Consider the following 16,415-nt stretch of genomic DNA (forward strand, 5'->3'; position numbering starts at 1 on the left):
GCAATGGGATGCTTTAAATGACACTTTCTAAATAACTAGTACAAAATTATATTGCATTGTATAATAGTACGTGTAGGAGGGATAAACTATGACTTAAAGCAACTGTTTTTAGAGCCCTTCAAATACTTCAGAAACTTTCATTTATATAAAGTAGCTCCCATTTAAGTCATTTTCCTATTATTTAAGGATGTCTGGTAGATATTACAATACCGGGAAGGGCATTCACATTTTTAAATTAATACTTAACATGCTGTAATTTGTACTTTTTGACAAATCAAGCTAGTCTTCCTCTAGTTTCCTAAATGGTGAGAGTTTACTCCATGGTTTTTTAAATAAATTTGTCTCCCTTTGCTGTTTGGAGGACGTTAGTCAATCTGCTCGCTTACCTGTGTCTCTAGAATATTCAGATGGTTCAATGGGCAGCAAACTGAATATGCAGAGCAATTATTTTGAAAGAAAAGGAAATGTTTTCCTGTGGACTTATCTTTAGCACTTCTGCCCTCGTCTCCACTCGGAACACGTTTATCTCCAAGGCTGAAGCTCCCTCCCTAGGTGGCATCCGACACAGCTGGAGTAATGGCTGGACTGATGGTAAGACAGAAAGTGACTGAGCAGGGAGCTGGGGTTCAAAGCAGGAAGGTCATGTGCAGTGTGACCCCCAGCCCATGACCCTATGTCTCAGGTCACCACACCACCCTTTTGACAGCCCAGACTGTGTGCTGACAAGTGACCACCAAGGTTAGCTGCTTCCATGCCATCTCCTCTGGTTCCAGATAAGATTGAAGACGAGTTGGAGATGACCATGGTTTGCCATCGGCCTGAGGGACTGGAGCAGCTTGAGGCCCAGACCAACTTCACCAAGAGGGAGCTGCAAGTCCTTTATCGAGGCTTCAAAAATGTAAGACCCACACGGCCTCTGAAGGCCCGGGCAGGATTTCCCGTTTGGGACTAAGCTCTCCCAAATGCCAAAGGGACCCATCAGAGAGATTTTTGCACACGTGTAGTTGTAAAAGGAAGGCCAAATCTATAAAGGAAACAGGAGAGCACGGTCACCTGGCTAGAGGAAGATGCCAGGCAAGAATGAGGCAGTCTCAGTAGATGGGAAACTGGCCAACAGCCCAGAGACTTCACAGGATGGCACAGCCTTGGCCCAGATACTAGCCTTAGCATAACCCATTCACACTGTCAATATTGTTGGTGCCCCAGAAATGATGGGATTTAGGTCTGCTGCTAACCAAGCTCACAGACCGAAGTACAAGCCTGATAGCCAATGTATTAATTTACCTCATTATTTCATATATTTAACCTCATGATAGCCTTGCTGGAAAGGTACTGGTAGCCCCATTTTACAGGTAAGGACACTGAGAATCAGAGACTGACTCACTCCAAGTTACAAAGCTTAGAAGGGGCTAAGCCAGGATCCAAACCCAGGTCTTTCTAATCCCAAAGCCCAGACTCTTTCCACCTCACAGTGCCCATTCTCTGATGACATCTCATCATTTTGCAAAGCAGCTTCAGTCCTAAGGTGGAACTATCTCCCAGCCACTCACCTTGGAGATACGGAGGTGCACAGGTGGTTGCCCAGTCCCTGCCCACCAGGGATCACAAGGAACCCCAAGGCTCTCAGACACTCCCGCTAACTCTCCCCCCTTCACACAGGAGTGCCCCAGTGGTATGGTCAATGAAGAAACATTCAAGCAGATCTACGCTCAGTTTTTCCCGCATGGAGGTGAGTCCGATCTTGAAACAGATCCCTCCTGGCTCCCTCTCTTCATCCTCTGGCAGCCTTCCTTCCTCCACGTTCATACTTCCTTGTTATCTGCCTCCTCTTCAAGGTTGGGGAGAACTCAGCAGAATTCCTCCCTTATTGCAAGGTGTGGAATTCACTAAAGCTTTAGCAGAAAAGAGCTCTGAAAATGGACCTTCTCCCAGAGAGGAGAGTGATAAAGCAATATCACAAAATCTCCTAACAGCTCTATAAAGCTGCGATCCGGGCAACTACGTCTCAGAGAGGCTAAGCAGTTCACGGAAGATTGCACAGCTACTGAGTGGCAGACCAGAATTAGATCCCAAAGTGTCTGTCTAAAGCTTTGCCATGATAGGCCTACCATTGTGCTATACTTCATCCTTTCCTTAAAACAGCTTTCCTTGAAAAAGAACTTTAGTAAATACCAGAGACTATAAAAATAAAGGAATCCAAAAAGATGCAGGTTGAATAAAATTGTGCTTATAAATCAGGTTAGCAAGTGTGCCAGGCTCACAGCCGCTATGTCACTCTGCCTGACTCCTACAGGAACCTGCTCTGACCCCACGGGTCTGGGGCATCAGAGGCTCTTCCTGTGGCTTCAATGTGTCACATGCCAACTTACTTCCTGCCCCAGGAGCCATCTCCTGCAGGACCCCTTCCCCGGGTCCTGATGAAACAGAGATCCAAGTGTCCCAGACACTTCTTGGGCTCCGTTTCTCATGGACCTCTTCAGCAGCCTTCTTAGGTGTGGGACCCAGTACAGGACGCCTCCCCCAGCTGGGGGCAGCTTCACCCCATGCAGGCCCCAGAACCAATGTTTGTTGAGTCCTATGGAGCCACTCTTATATTGAGTTTTGACTATGTGGCAGGCTTGATGATGGTTTTGATGCTATGGCTATGTGAAAAGTTTAACATTGTGCAGAGATGGGAAGGTGAAGCTCAGAGAGGTTGTGTTAGATGCCTGGGGTTGCACAGCTAGGTAGTAACAGAGCTGCTCTCCAAGTCCAGGTCTGTCTGCTCCCTAACGGGTGCTCATTCCATGGCATTGTGCTGCCACTCAGAAGAGCACCTTCTCCACACAAGTACCGTGTCATTCATCCAACAAGAATTATACACATAGACAGGCAGGAGCGTCTCTCTCTGGGGATGGCTAGACTTAGGAGCAAGGGCTTGTCTCAGCTCTTGCCAGAACTTCCCACCTAAACCCCAGAAAAGCCAAACAGGTCCCAGGTCACAGCAGCAGTTTTTCCCACTCTGTAATCTTCTCCTTTCTATCACCCTAGCATCACTCTCTTCTCTTTCTTACTGTTTTCAAGTGATCTCACTCCCCTCTGCAGGACCCCTGCTCCCATCACTTGCTTTTCCTTCTGTGCCTTGCAGATGCCAGCATGTATGCCCATTACCTCTTCCACGCCTTCGACACCACGCAGACGGGCTCCGTGAAGTTCGAGGTATGCTTGTCTCTGAGAGGCCCCGGGTCCCCATCACTCTTCCTCTAAACCATGGAGATGTTAGGAGAAGGAGTGGACCATCAAATGCTTCAGTCCTTTACCATTTAACAAGGATTTCCTGAAGAGAGAAGAAGCAACTGCCCTTACCCTCCAGGAACTCAGGACCTCAGGGACTAACGATAACAGTCTAATCGCTCACATGCACACCGCGCTGACCATGCTGCAGTCTCTGTACTTAGTGCTTTGCATGTATTAACTCATTTAATCCTCACAGTAACCCTAACCAGGTAGGGTTCTATTATTTATTATCAGTTTACAGAAGAGGAAAGTAAGGCAGAGAGAGATTGAGTGGCTTTCCCAAGGTCAAACAGTAAGTGGTAAAGGAGGGCTTTGAACTCAGGCGGTATGTTTCCAGAGTCCACGTTCTTAGCCAGATGATGCCACCACCTGTACAATAATTGTAGCCATGGGATAAGGCAACAGTAGGTGTCAGTACCCACTGAGCTCCGTTCTTCCTCCAAAAGTTCCCTCCCAAAAATGGGGCAAGGTAGGCAATGGAAGGGGGGTGGGGCTGTTCACTGAGCTTGGCCACATCCTTCTGGGGACAGAGGACCTGGGAGATACCATTCTGTAAAAGCAGTCACAGAGTCTGACCCAAAGACAGAGCTTCACCCCACCCGATGGCTTGGTGGTTAATGTCTCTCATGCCTCTTCCACTTCTCAGGACTTTGTAACCGCTCTGTCAATTTTACTGAGAGGAACCGTCCATGAGAAACTAAGGTGGACATTTAATTTGTATGACATCAATAAAGATGGATACATAAACAAAGAGGTAAGTGAGCTGAGGCCAGGGGCATGAGAGAGCTACAGGGAAGGCACCTAATTAGAGAGAAAACAGCCTTAGTCATGAGGATGAAATGGTCCAAATGAGGAGGGATCTGCTTTGGGGCAGAGGCGGTTCCTGACAAAATGAAGGTCACCTTTGACCCCCCCACCCATTGCCCTACCCTGCCCTGTCCACGGGCACTCAAGAAAGGGTTAAGCAGATTCATTCACTCTCACTTATTCAATGCACATTCTAAAGGGGGTATAAATAATTTATTTCCGTGTAGAGTAACTCCTCCCATGGGAATTTGCATTTTAACAGGTTAACAGCCACAAGTTAAAGGTAAAAACTGGAATAGTAGCATTGCAGGCATCACCTAGAAGAGAAAAGGGAGATCTTTGAGGAAGAGGAGATTCCAGTTGAATCATATTAGCCACAACCTATTTTGCTTACTAATAAAACCTCAGAAGGGGGTCAGGTGCAGCCATCTCTAAATAAATCATCACAAATAAATTTCTGAATCTTCACTGCTTGACACTTTTAGAGCCTCAAAGTATATGTGGTATCTAGATAGTGAAATACCCACAGGTCTATCTCAAAACTCACTTTGGTATCTACTGTATCCTGGTATCTCAGTCAAAGCTTGGATTTAGCATCTTATAGCATCCCACTTCCTGAGCTCCTATGTGCCAGGCACAGTGCCTGGAGTTACAGATGTCATCTCTAATCCTCACCTGAATCCTGCGGGTTTCTCTCCAATTTTCATTCCTCATTCATTCAGTCATGGATTTGCTCAACATATATTTGAGGGCTTATTGGGTGTTCTAGGTGCTGAAGATAAAGTGGTGAACAATCCCCAAAATGTGAAAATCCTAATATCCACTAATAGCAGATGTGGTAAGAATTCCAGTAAATACATATAATGGAATGACAGGTGGCCATTTAAAACCATGTAAGAGCAATAAGATATAAAAATTTATATGTTACATTACATTTTAAAAATCACTTTGTACAGTAGTATGTACAATATTATCTCAACTTTGTAAATAATTAAATGCTTCTATATATACTCAATATATTATACTCGAAAATACTCAAATACTACTTTACAAAATATATAAGGAAAGGACCCTAAAATGAGACTTATAACAAGATCTTCAACCTTGATTCAACCATTATTCCGTCACTGAATAATCTTACTAACTCCTGCTCCCTTTTTTTAATTTGCAAACTAGACAAAACTGTCCCCATTAATACTCATCAGACCTTTCTGGATGGCAGGATTAATAAAGTACTCCTTAAAAGGAAAAGAAAGTGTGAATAAGCAGCTTCTTAGAAAAGATAGCTGGATCTTCCCCAGGCAGTCATTTGGAAATAGTTTCATCAAAACTGTAGGCAATGAAAATCCTGAGAGCAATCAAAATTTATCTTTCAGTCTTTTATGTTATAAAAGTTACTCAGGAAATAAACCTATAGCCATATGGGTGTTAAGGACTTGTAACGCATGCATCTTTAATTAAACACATGGACAGAGGTATATATTTCCTAGTTCTGTCCATTGTTAGGACCTAAGAGCAATGACACTCCTGGAGCAATGAGTAGACCTAGCCCCCAGACCTTGGTTTGCAAATATCATTCTCCAATAAAAGGAACCAGCCTCCTTGGACTTGGTTGATTCCAGGCCTGGGAAAGAGAAAATACAAGAAGATGATCCTGGAGCATCTTGCAGTGCTGAAAAAATGGGAGTGCTATTTAAAAAAAAAGAAAAGATGGTGGGGGGCGGGCGGTATGTCAAAAGACCACAGAAGTCAGCCTGAAGGAGTTCCAAACAGCCAAAGTCAGAACAATTTGAGCAACAAAATACAAATTGATAGTTTTGGGTTATAACCTATAAAATAAAGTAAATGTCCATGAGTCCTAACTAATATATATGTACGAATAATATATTACGTATTTAAATAAATCATAAATATGTATTTAATCAATGAATACATAAACACATGGGGGAGGGGAAGGACAACGCTTCCTTAAAGAAGAATTCCAATTAATAAACATAGAAGGAATAAAGGAAATACAAAATCCCCATTAAGCAAACATTACAGGAATAATTTTTGCAGGCAAGATCCACTGACAGATTCTAAGATCAGTGGAGAAGCTTGACAGGCACCACCTTAATCAAGTGATCAAGGTTAACAGAGCCAGTAATAAGACATAGCAACACCATGTACCTCGTTGATATGTTGCACCAAGAAGGATATAACATCACTTCTACGGTATTCTTGTCAAAAATGCATAACTTCAGTCTAATCATAAGACAACCAGGGACTAACCCAAACTGAGAGACATTCTACAAAATAACTGACCAGTACTCACATCAAAAGAGTCATGGTCTCCAAAGACAAAGACAGAACGAGGCACTGTCACAGATCAGAGGAGACTAAGGAGACACAACAACTGAGTGCGACATGGGATCCTTGAACATAAAAAGGCATTGGGGAAAAAACTGATGGAGCTTGAATAAGCTCTATAGTTTAATAGTTTTATGGCATTGTTTATAGTGTTGTAGTTACTAGTATTGTAGCATTATTGCTTTCTTAGCTTTCTGTGGTTATGCAAATTGTTAGCATTGGGGAAGCTGGGTCAAAGGTATACATGAATGCTCTGTACTATTTTTGCAAGTTTTGTGTAAGTCTAAAATGATTAATGATAGGTTAAAAAACAAAACAAAAACAATTAAATAAAATAAGCACATGGAATGAGGAGTAGCACCAAGGAACCCAAGATAGAAGCCGTCCCCCGGGTCTCTGTAGACACTCCATCAAATATCCTGAAGACAAGGCTGCCTTCCTACATTCGTTTACCCCGTTCCAAGTAGGGGATGGGGAAGCCCATGGAACACTACTTCTGGTCAGTGTGATCAGGAAAACACCACAGAGCCACTCAACAGTGACTGGGCTCCCAGCCCATGGCAGACATGGTGCCAGGTGCAGAGAACTTAGCAATGAAGGATCAAGCATGTGTCCTCAGAACGCACATTCTTGGGGAAACAGATCTATAGAGCAATAAAAAGAACAAGTTAATTATTTTAATGTGTATGTGCTGATCACTTATTCCATATCAATGAAAGATTAGAAAGGAAATAGGAAAGAATTTGTAACATCTATCTGGCCCCATCAGTCAAGAATGGTAATTTTTGCCTTTGTAGAAAGGGATCTTTTGGTTACAAAGCTAGAAAATCATCAACATAAACGAACTTAAGCTGAGAGATTTTTCTTGTAAAGATATAGGTCGTTTCTCTAAAAAGTCTTTTAAAAGATAAATAATTTTTTAAAGTGAAAAAGAAGATATAGGTCATTTGGTGTAACACATTTAATCCCCATTCAAGCTAGAAAGTTGTTAGTCTCCTCCCATGTCACACCAGTCTCCTCTTCTTATTCCTCTCTTTACTCTCCCTCCTCCAGCATTGTCTCAGATCAAGTTGGTCACACTCTCCTCTGCAGGAATGATAGGTTCGGTTGGCAGCAACATGGCGGGGGGGGGGGGGGGCGGGGGGAAGACCTCAGAGGAGGTTTTAGTGGATAGGGTAACCATTCTCAGACGCTGCCTCTCCGGGGCTTCTCTTGGTCCCTGTTACTACCTCTGTCTTCTTCAACTGCTTTTCTCAGAGAGAGAGAGAGTGTGTGTGTTTGTGTGTGTGTGTGTGCACGTGTGCTTATGAGACTATTTCTCTGTCCTCCCCCGTGTCCCACCTCCCTTCTCCCTCTACTCTCCTCACTTCTCTTCTTTCTCTCCCTTTCTCCCAGAATTCCTCTCATCTCCTCTACCCCACCTGCTCCAGTCTACTCTTTATGGAAGTTCTTCCCTGTAATAGAATAATTTTTGGTGTCTGCTCTCCCCTGATCTCAGCTAAAACCCGGAAGTGGTTTGCCCATGGCACCAACTCTAACTCTTCACTCAAACTTCCCAAGAGATAAAAATAGAGTGGCTCAGCTCTGTAGTTGGATGCCCACATTTGTTCCAATCAGCTGTGGTCACAGTGACAGGTCACCTGGTACAAACACAGCCACTCAGGCCAACCATTCAAAGGAATTATGGAGCGGAGAGAGGGTCTTCCAAAAATGGGGTGTGGGCTGATCAGTACACGAATATGTCCGCTCACATCCCACTTATAACCCCTCACTGAGGAATGCTCAGGAAGAGGCAAGCTACCCAAGAGCTTCTGACGACAAAGAGAATTTTCCACTGCCCTCTCTCTGGAAGGAGGCTCCCAGAATATAGCCCCTTCAGCTTGCTTTCTAACTCCCTCTCATCAATTGAAGAAGTTCCTTTTAAACACTTTCATTCTCAAGGGGGATAAAGAGCCCCAGACTGTCACCCAGAAGAGCTTAGCTTCCTGGTTCCCACACTGTGTGCTTCTGTGTCCCCTCTCCAGGAGATGATGGACATTGTCAAAGCCATCTATGACATGATGGGGAAATACACATATCCTGTGCTTAAAGAAGACACTCCAAGGCAGCACGTGGATGTCTTCTTCCAGGTAAGAGCACACACCTGTGCGTGAGCTTTAAGCTCAACTTAGATCAGTCAACCCACAAGCCTCTGAGCGGTAGTTTGTGTCCAAGCCTGCCCTACAGATGGTAGGAAACAGAAAAGAATTACAAGATGTCTTGCCCTCCAGGAATAGATTGTCTCATTAAATGGACAAGTATGCACTACAGAAGAGAATAAGGAAGAATATTATTAAGTATAAGTGGTAGAGTATGGACTCTAAATTCCATAAAAATGGTTGGGGGATCAGAGTAAACAGAGAAGAGGTCATTAAGCACATCTGTGCAGGTGTTAAGCATTTGTGTCTGGGGAGTAAGGGGAAATCAGGTGGAAACTAGGGTGGCTTGGAAACTAGGGTGAGCTCTTTAGACCGAAGTGTTTAGCCTTGCTCTGGTAAAAAGTAGGTGCTGTTAGTCCGTGAATAGAAGAGTGGCAAAATCTTAATGGTGTGCTAATAAAAAAATTAACCTAGCAGGAGAGTATCAGAGAACATCAGAGCTCATTCTAGTCTAATCCTCTCACTTTGCAGATGGGAAAAGCAGAGGCTCAGAGAGGCTTAAAGACTCACTCAAGGTCACACAGTAAGTGACAGAGACAGAAGTAGAACCTCTCATGTCCAGTGTTCTTTCTGCCAAATGGACAGGCTAGAAGTGAGACTGGGAAAGGCATGTTAGGGTGTCAGTAGAATAATCTGGTGATGAGAAGATGAGCATCTACAGCAAGTTTTTTAATTTGAAGGAAGCTCATGGGGGTCAAAGTGCTGTAACCAGGGCCTGGGTGGAGTTGTCTGGCCAGTGAAAGACCATCCTAATTCTCGGGGGAATGTTGGTTAACAGAAAGCAAGTTTTGGAATGCATATCACCAGATTCTTTAAAGTGCTTCTTGTTGGGTCTTTCAGAAAATGGACAAAAATAAAGATGGCATCGTGACTTTAGACGAATTTCTTGAATCCTGTCAGGAGGTAAGGAGAGATCTCAGGGCAGAAAACTTCTATATCTGGGAAAGGAAATCTGGGGCTTGGGGACAGGCAGAAGGGAGAAAATGAGAAACCTGCAGTTTCTCAGATTAGAGCCACCACCATCACCATCACCAGCAACAACTCAATTTCAACAATCTCCACTCCTCAGACTGGTCTGTGGCTAGTCTTGGGTAAGCACAGGCTGAGCCACACAGACTAAGAAGGGGGATGTGAAAGCCCAGAGGGGGCCTCTGTGAAACTACAGACTTCCAAGTGGGCAACACTGTCATTTTTCAGTCTTCCTCTGGCTTGAGGACCCACTCCCCAGACTACAAGGGAGTAGCTGGAAAAAAATCTAAAGCTGTGATTCTTAAACCATAGTGTGCATAAGAATTGCCTGGGATGATTCTAAAAATGCACATTTCCAGGCCTCAACCCAGAGACTCTAGATCTGGGATGGGGATCTAGAAATCTTCATGTTAACAAAAGTGCCCTGACCAATGCTTCTAAAACTTTAATGTGCAAACCAGCCTCCTTGAAGTTCTTGTTAAAATGCAGATTCCCATTCAGAAGGTCAAGGGTGACGCTGATGTTGCTAAAAGGATAAACTGGCCCCAGAGTCAGCCAGAGACTGAACTGGAAATAATTGCTTTCCTCTAATTTAGAAAATGCATTTATACTCCTACGTTTTCTCAGAAAGGTGCACAGTTACTCTGAGTTCCGGCCAATAAGAACTGCAAATGCAAGAAAGCGGGGAGACATTATTAACATGTAGTGAACACCTACCAAGTTTTAGGTACATTAAGTAAACCTCACGTAATGTAAAAAACCCTGAGCAGTAGGGTCACTATAGAGTCAAAATATTTAATAACTAGAGTAGACTGAGAATTGATCATTCTTAACTGACTTTGACCAATGCCCTGGAGCAGTGCCCTAAAGAACCCCTGCTAAAGTTGGTATTAACCTGTTAGTTGATGGATCTTTCGGTAGTCTAAGGGTTCTGGACCAGTTACCAGGTAGCCAGGTAGCTAGAGAGGCTCAGGTCAGCAGCTATTTACCAACAGGATTAGAAACATTTCCACACTTTAATCATTATGAACTAGCTGAACATCAGTATTCATCATACCCATTTTAAAGAAAACTGAGGCACTGCAGGTTAAGAGATGTGGCTAAAGCACAATAAGTGATAGAGATGGAACTTGAACTCCATCGTTCTACTTTTAAATACCATGCCCTAGTGTACCATGCTTTTTTGACTTTGCTTAACAGTTTTTTAATCAATTTAGTTTCTCACATTAGCAAGCAATATTAACTCACTTCTTTTTCACAACCCACCCTATAAGTAGATACTATGATCAATGCCATTGCACACATGAAGAAACTGCGGCACAGAGAGACTAAGTAACTTGCCTAAGGTCACTCAGCTTGTAAGTGACAGAGCCAGGGTTAGAATCTAGGCAGCCTGACTTCCAAATCCATATACTTAACTGTCAGGCAATTATACCTCCCTGTTCTAGAAACTTTTAAAAGATTTCAAATACCCATAATCAACTTTGTTGATTTTCTCTACTTTAGGTCTGCTTTCTATTTCATTTATGTGTGCTCTAAATTATTTCCTTCCTTCTGCTTTTTTATTTTAATTCAATTTTTTAGGTTTTCTTTCTAGATTTTTGAGATGGAGGTTTAGATCATTGATTTTCAACCATTCTTTTCTAATATATGCATTTAAAGGGATACATTTTCCTCTGAGTACTGCTTTAGCTGAGTACTGCTTTAGATCCCCAAAATGTTGATATGTCACATTTTCATTATATTTTAATTCAAAATATTTTTCTCTGACCCATGGAATTAGAAATGTGTTGTTTAATATCTAAATATTTGAGGATTTTCCACACTCCATACTTACTACTTAGAGAATATACAATAGAAAAATGTAAACTAAAATAGAATAAAAAAGAAAAAAACATGTGATCATCTCCATAGGTATAGAACAAGCATTTGATAAAAATGCAATTGCCCACAGCTTCTTAAAAGAAGTAGTCCTCGCTGGTTTACTGGAAAATTTGGGTTTTTCTTTTCTGAATTCCTCTTTAAAGCCAGAGAAGGTGCTTCTCCCTTTGAACTTCTCACTTTCTAGGTCCCCACCTACCCCTTACTCCCTGTTTCTCATACCCTTGCAGAGTTCTTTCTGAATAGGAAACCCATTCTGGAGATTTGCTCTGGAGATTTGAGAAGTTACAGAGCTTCTCAGGGAGAAGCCTCAGAGAATTCTAACCATCCTCTTCTCTCCCTCCTCCCATCCCAGGATGACAACATCATGAGGTCCCTCCAGCTGTTCCAAAATGTCATGTAACTGTGAACACAGCCATTCAGCTCTCAGAGACGTTACTAAACAACCAACTTAACACCTTGATCGGCCCTCCTTCTGATTTTACATGCGGACTCTTGGGACAGAAACACATTTTGCACTTTGGAAGAATTCTCTGCAAAGACATTTTGTGGAACCCAGGATCACGTGGCTCAGTCTCTGATTGCCCGCTCTTCCTCCTCCCTCTTCTTGAGAGAGACAAGATGAAATCGGGTTTGTTTTGGAAGCATGCTCATCTCTTCGTACTGCTGCCCTATGGAAGGTCCCTCTGCTTGAGCTTAAACAGTAGTGCACATTTTTCTGCTTGCGTGCCCCAGCCTACTGCCTCCAAGTCCAGCAGACCTTGATGTATCTGGAAGCAAGATGACCTGAGCCAAATGCACATCAACTTCTGATGGTCTCCCAAACCAATGTGCCTGTTTCTCTTTCTTTGGTGGGAAGAATGAGTATTACACAGAACAATTAGAATCTACTATGACTAGATTGGGAGAGCCAGCGCCTAACGTATGTAGGATAGGACTGAATTATTAAGCATGGCATTGTCTGATGACCCAAACTGCACATGTCCTTTGTTTCCAGAGGCAAGGACAATAATGTTCTCTCATATTAGCATCTGTGCTGGTGGTACAAGTCCCTTAACATGCACAGGAAGGGAGCCAATGCCCAGTGGCCCATGCCTCCACTCCATCTCCTGCTAGAGCCCAGCACTGCATGACCCTCCCAGAAAGCCCAGGATGCCTGCAAATTGCTGTAATTTTATACCATCTTCTAATCAATAAACAGAACTATTTCTTACACTCTTAATCTTCATTTCGTCCATGACATTGGGCAGAAGAGGTAAGCTGTGAAAGGGAAGGCTAGCCTATTCCTTTGGCATCCAGTTATTAGTGCCTACATTGTGCCAGGCCCTGTGTCAAGTAGCACATCACCCTCCCCTGCTCCCAAGCAAACATCCAATTCAAATGCAAATACTGTGACCATAAGCAAATGCAGCTTAAAAATTAGACTCTTCACAACATCCCCCTTCCAGAACAAGTGTCACTCCCAAGACCCTCTGGTATAGAAAGTCTGGAGCCTCACATGGTGTGGCTGGGGGTACAGAGATGAAGAGGTGGTCAGGACCCCCTGCTGAGGGACTTGGAGTCCAGGAGTTGATCAAGAGGCTTCAGCCTATAAACAGCAAATGATTGTTTATATTGGACACTGTGGGTCTTGGTTTCCTCATTTGACATCACATTAAAAAGATTTAGAGCTAACAGTGGCATTCTTGGAAGAAAAGCAATTTACTGAACCCCTGTTATGTGCCAAGGGCTGCACTAGGGGCTTATATGCATTATCTCATTTCATGGCAGAATGCTCTGGAAGGTAGAGTCTTCATTTTGCTGGTTTGCACACTGAAGCTCAGAGAAGTAAGGGAAACTGCCTAAGGTAGCACAGCTCCATAGAGAGATTAAACTCTTCCCACTTTCTCCTAGAGCCTTCCTACTAGGGGATTCTGCCTCGCCCCAAGGAACTGAGAGTACCTCACACAAATCTCATTCATCTCCAGTCAGCTCAGAGAGGCAAAGGCATTCTTTGAATCCAAATAGTAGATGAGAAAACAGATATAGAGAAGGGAAAAGCCTCAGGTACCCGTGGATCACTAGCAAGAGCAGGTCACCACACCTCTGCATGGATGAAATATTCCCAATCTGATTGCCATTGGCTGCTGCTGCTTATGGCTGGAAATTATAGAGGCCACAGCTCTGTTTCTCTATTTGAGCTCCCTGAGTGCAGCCATGTGGTCATCTAAGGCTGCTGGACATGTGGCTGGCCCCTAGCAAGGTATGTACTTAGGTCCAAGCAGACGATCTATTCTTGTGGCCTTTCCACTGTGGGGTGTGAACCTGCATCCTGAGGCTGTACAATGTCTAGGCCATGGTTCTCCACCCTGGCTGCACATCATAATCACCTGGGGAACTTTGAAAAATGCCAACACCTGGGCCCCATCCCAGATCAATTGAAGTAGAATCTCTGAGTGTAGAACCCAGGCATCAGAATTCCTTAGAAGCTGCCCACATGATTGTAAAGTGCATAGAGAGCCACAATGGGGACCATACCGGGTGCTGTGAATGGAGCACATGACCTGAACCATCCCCCTGGCTACAGTGATTGGTTCACAGCTAGGCTTGATACCTATGCCAGTCCACACAGCATGAATCTCAAGACTTGCACTGGGAACAATGGGGCAAAGATGTTCTCTCTCCTATTGGACATGAATGAGACAGCAGTCCTAGGACATGTTGGTAGTGATTTAGGAATTCTGAGACGTTATCTGATAACCAAAGGGGAGAGAAACCAGAATCACAGAAGGCAAGGCAAAGAGGTTTTTTTAATAAAAAAATTTAAAAATAAACCAGAAGTTGATGAGATCATTGAGCTGCTAGATCAAGCTGCACCTGAACCTACACATACCTCTGACCTTTTCAGATGCCTTTGTTTGATGCCTATGTAAGATTTAGGCCAGTTTTCTCCACCATGGCTTCATATCAAAATCACTTGGGGAGGCACACTTAGGGAAAATTTTCAAAGTACCAAATGCCTGGGCCTTCTCCCAGGTTCTAAATCAGAATTTCTAAAGGTGGGGCCCTGAGCATCAATATGCTTTAAAAGCTCCCCAGGTGATTCCAGTGTACACCTAGAATTGAGAGCCCTTGCCCTAGAAGAGTGGAAGGGCTGCTGCACTTCTCCCTGTACTGGCCAGACCACAGGTAAGAAGCCCAATTCAGTCCTCGGCACCCAATACTGAGAGGAAAATCAGCATCTGGAGATATTCAGAGAGAAATCAGCATGGAAGGAAGATTCAAAACTTGTCCTAAGATGAATAATCAACAGGAAGGAAGTTGGTTGTCCTGGTGAGGTAGGGAGAAAAGGACAAACTGTTGGAGCAACTGCAAGGAAATGGGCCACCACTCATCAGAGCTTTTAATAAAGGAACAAGGAAAAAAATAAATGCTGCCGTTTCCACAGAAGCACAGAAACAGAAAGAGGCCTGGGCTTTTGTGAATCCATGCATCCCTCAGCAACTGGGGTATTAAGAGAAATGAGGTTCTCAGCTTGGAACACCTTCCTCTTGGCCTCCTGAAGGGATCCTGCTCCTCCTGAATCATCCAACAAAGACTGTCACTCTTTGCCAGTCATCGTGCCTGCTGATGGGGATTCAACCGTGTAGTAGATGCCTTATCAGACACGCTTGGCACTCACGGACTGCACAGGTGGACTCAATGGCTGCTGGCTGCAAATGCCTGTGACTTTTTGCCTGTCATTCTGACTGTCCCAGACAGACTCTGCCCACTCTGTTTGTGGGCAGGGCAGGCAGGAAGAATCAAGTAGTTAGCACTTCCCAGGAGTAGCCCTTAGCCAATGACCAATGAGAGTTGGTGGATCAATACCCCAGACCCCTCTCCTCAGTAGGAAGAACTCTATACCTTCTCCCAGACTTCTCCACTAGGATCGAGCCCCAATCACCCACAGTAGTAATCTGCTCAAAAGTACACCCCTTATTGACCTCTTTCTCTTCCCTGTCTCATTTCCTGCATTCTCTTACCATTGCTTCCTGGAATCCCCTCCCGGATTAACTACTGAATCCCACATCCTTGTCCCAGGGCTGGATTCTAGAGGAACCTAACCTAAAACAAGTAATGAAGAGGCCAGATATGTGTCCTGCTCTCATGAATCTTATTTTCTAATGGGAGGAAACAGAAAACAAATAAAATGATTTGGGGTAGTTAAAGTGGCATGAAGAGAACAAAAGTGTGATGTGATAGAAAATGACTGGGGTGACTTGGGAAGCTGCTTTAGACAGGGCGGGGAGGGAAGGCTCCTCCGAGCTGAGCTTGACGTGATCTCAGGGGTGGGGGGGAGATCACCAGGCATTTATACAAAATCTGGGCCTAGGCTTGCTGTGACTTCTTGCTCAGGCTTCTGAGATTCTATCTCTTGTTCCATTAAGGAAATCAGATCTGTTGTGGAAATGGAGAATCCCATCATGACCAATCCTGTGGTTCTCTAACATCCCATCTCTGAATAAATCCTCTGAGCAGAGGCCAGCAAGGCCCATTGGAGAGGCTTCCAGCAGGAAGTGTAGATGGGACTGGGGACCACTGCTTGGCACCAGGCTCTCTATGGATGAGATCCTACTTGAATCTCAGAGCAACCTTCTGAAGTAGGTATCCTAGGCATATTCTTCGGATGAAAAAAAGGATGCCCAGAGACACGGAGGAAACTGCCCACAACAGCTGGAAATGGGCTTAAAAGCCTGCCGAACTCCAAAATCCATGCCCAGCTCCATTTCTTAGAGAACATGAAGACCTTCTCCACCTATTCCTAAAACTAGCTGTAATTATATACAAACACCAGAAGGTGTTAGAAAGCGGCTGTCGTGAAAACTAAAGCAATGAAAACAAGTCCATGAATTCAAGCCAAATTACTCTTCCTCTAAAGGGAAACATGCACAAAGATGCCCATATGGGTTTCTT

At 44.0% G+C, this 16,415-nt stretch overlaps 1 protein-coding gene across 5 annotated transcripts in view; it reads left to right on the forward strand.

Moving 5' to 3' along the window:
* Positions 1–11,883, forward strand: part of KCNIP1 (potassium voltage-gated channel interacting protein 1) — a gene marked incomplete at both ends in the record, with an annotated part of 352,163 nt that extends 340,280 nt beyond the window's left edge. For all 5 annotated transcript variants that reach the window (XM_079701790.1, XM_079701791.1, XM_079701792.1 and 2 more), the window contains 7 exons: positions 774–898; positions 1,660–1,729; positions 3,128–3,198; positions 3,923–4,030; positions 8,457–8,561; positions 9,471–9,533; positions 11,836–11,883. In XM_079701790.1, the coding sequence (XP_079557916.1) occupies positions 774–898; positions 1,660–1,729; positions 3,128–3,198; positions 3,923–4,030; positions 8,457–8,561; positions 9,471–9,533; positions 11,836–11,883 (590 nt within the window). The remainder of the gene's footprint in view (positions 1–773; positions 899–1,659; positions 1,730–3,127; positions 3,199–3,922; positions 4,031–8,456; positions 8,562–9,470; positions 9,534–11,835) is intronic.
* Positions 11,884–16,415: the final 4,532 nt, after the last annotated feature.

Source organism: Hyperoodon ampullatus (genome assembly GCF_949752795.1).
Source record: "Hyperoodon ampullatus genome assembly, chromosome: 4".
Taxonomy (NCBI): Eukaryota; Metazoa; Chordata; class Mammalia; order Artiodactyla; family Ziphiidae; genus Hyperoodon; species Hyperoodon ampullatus.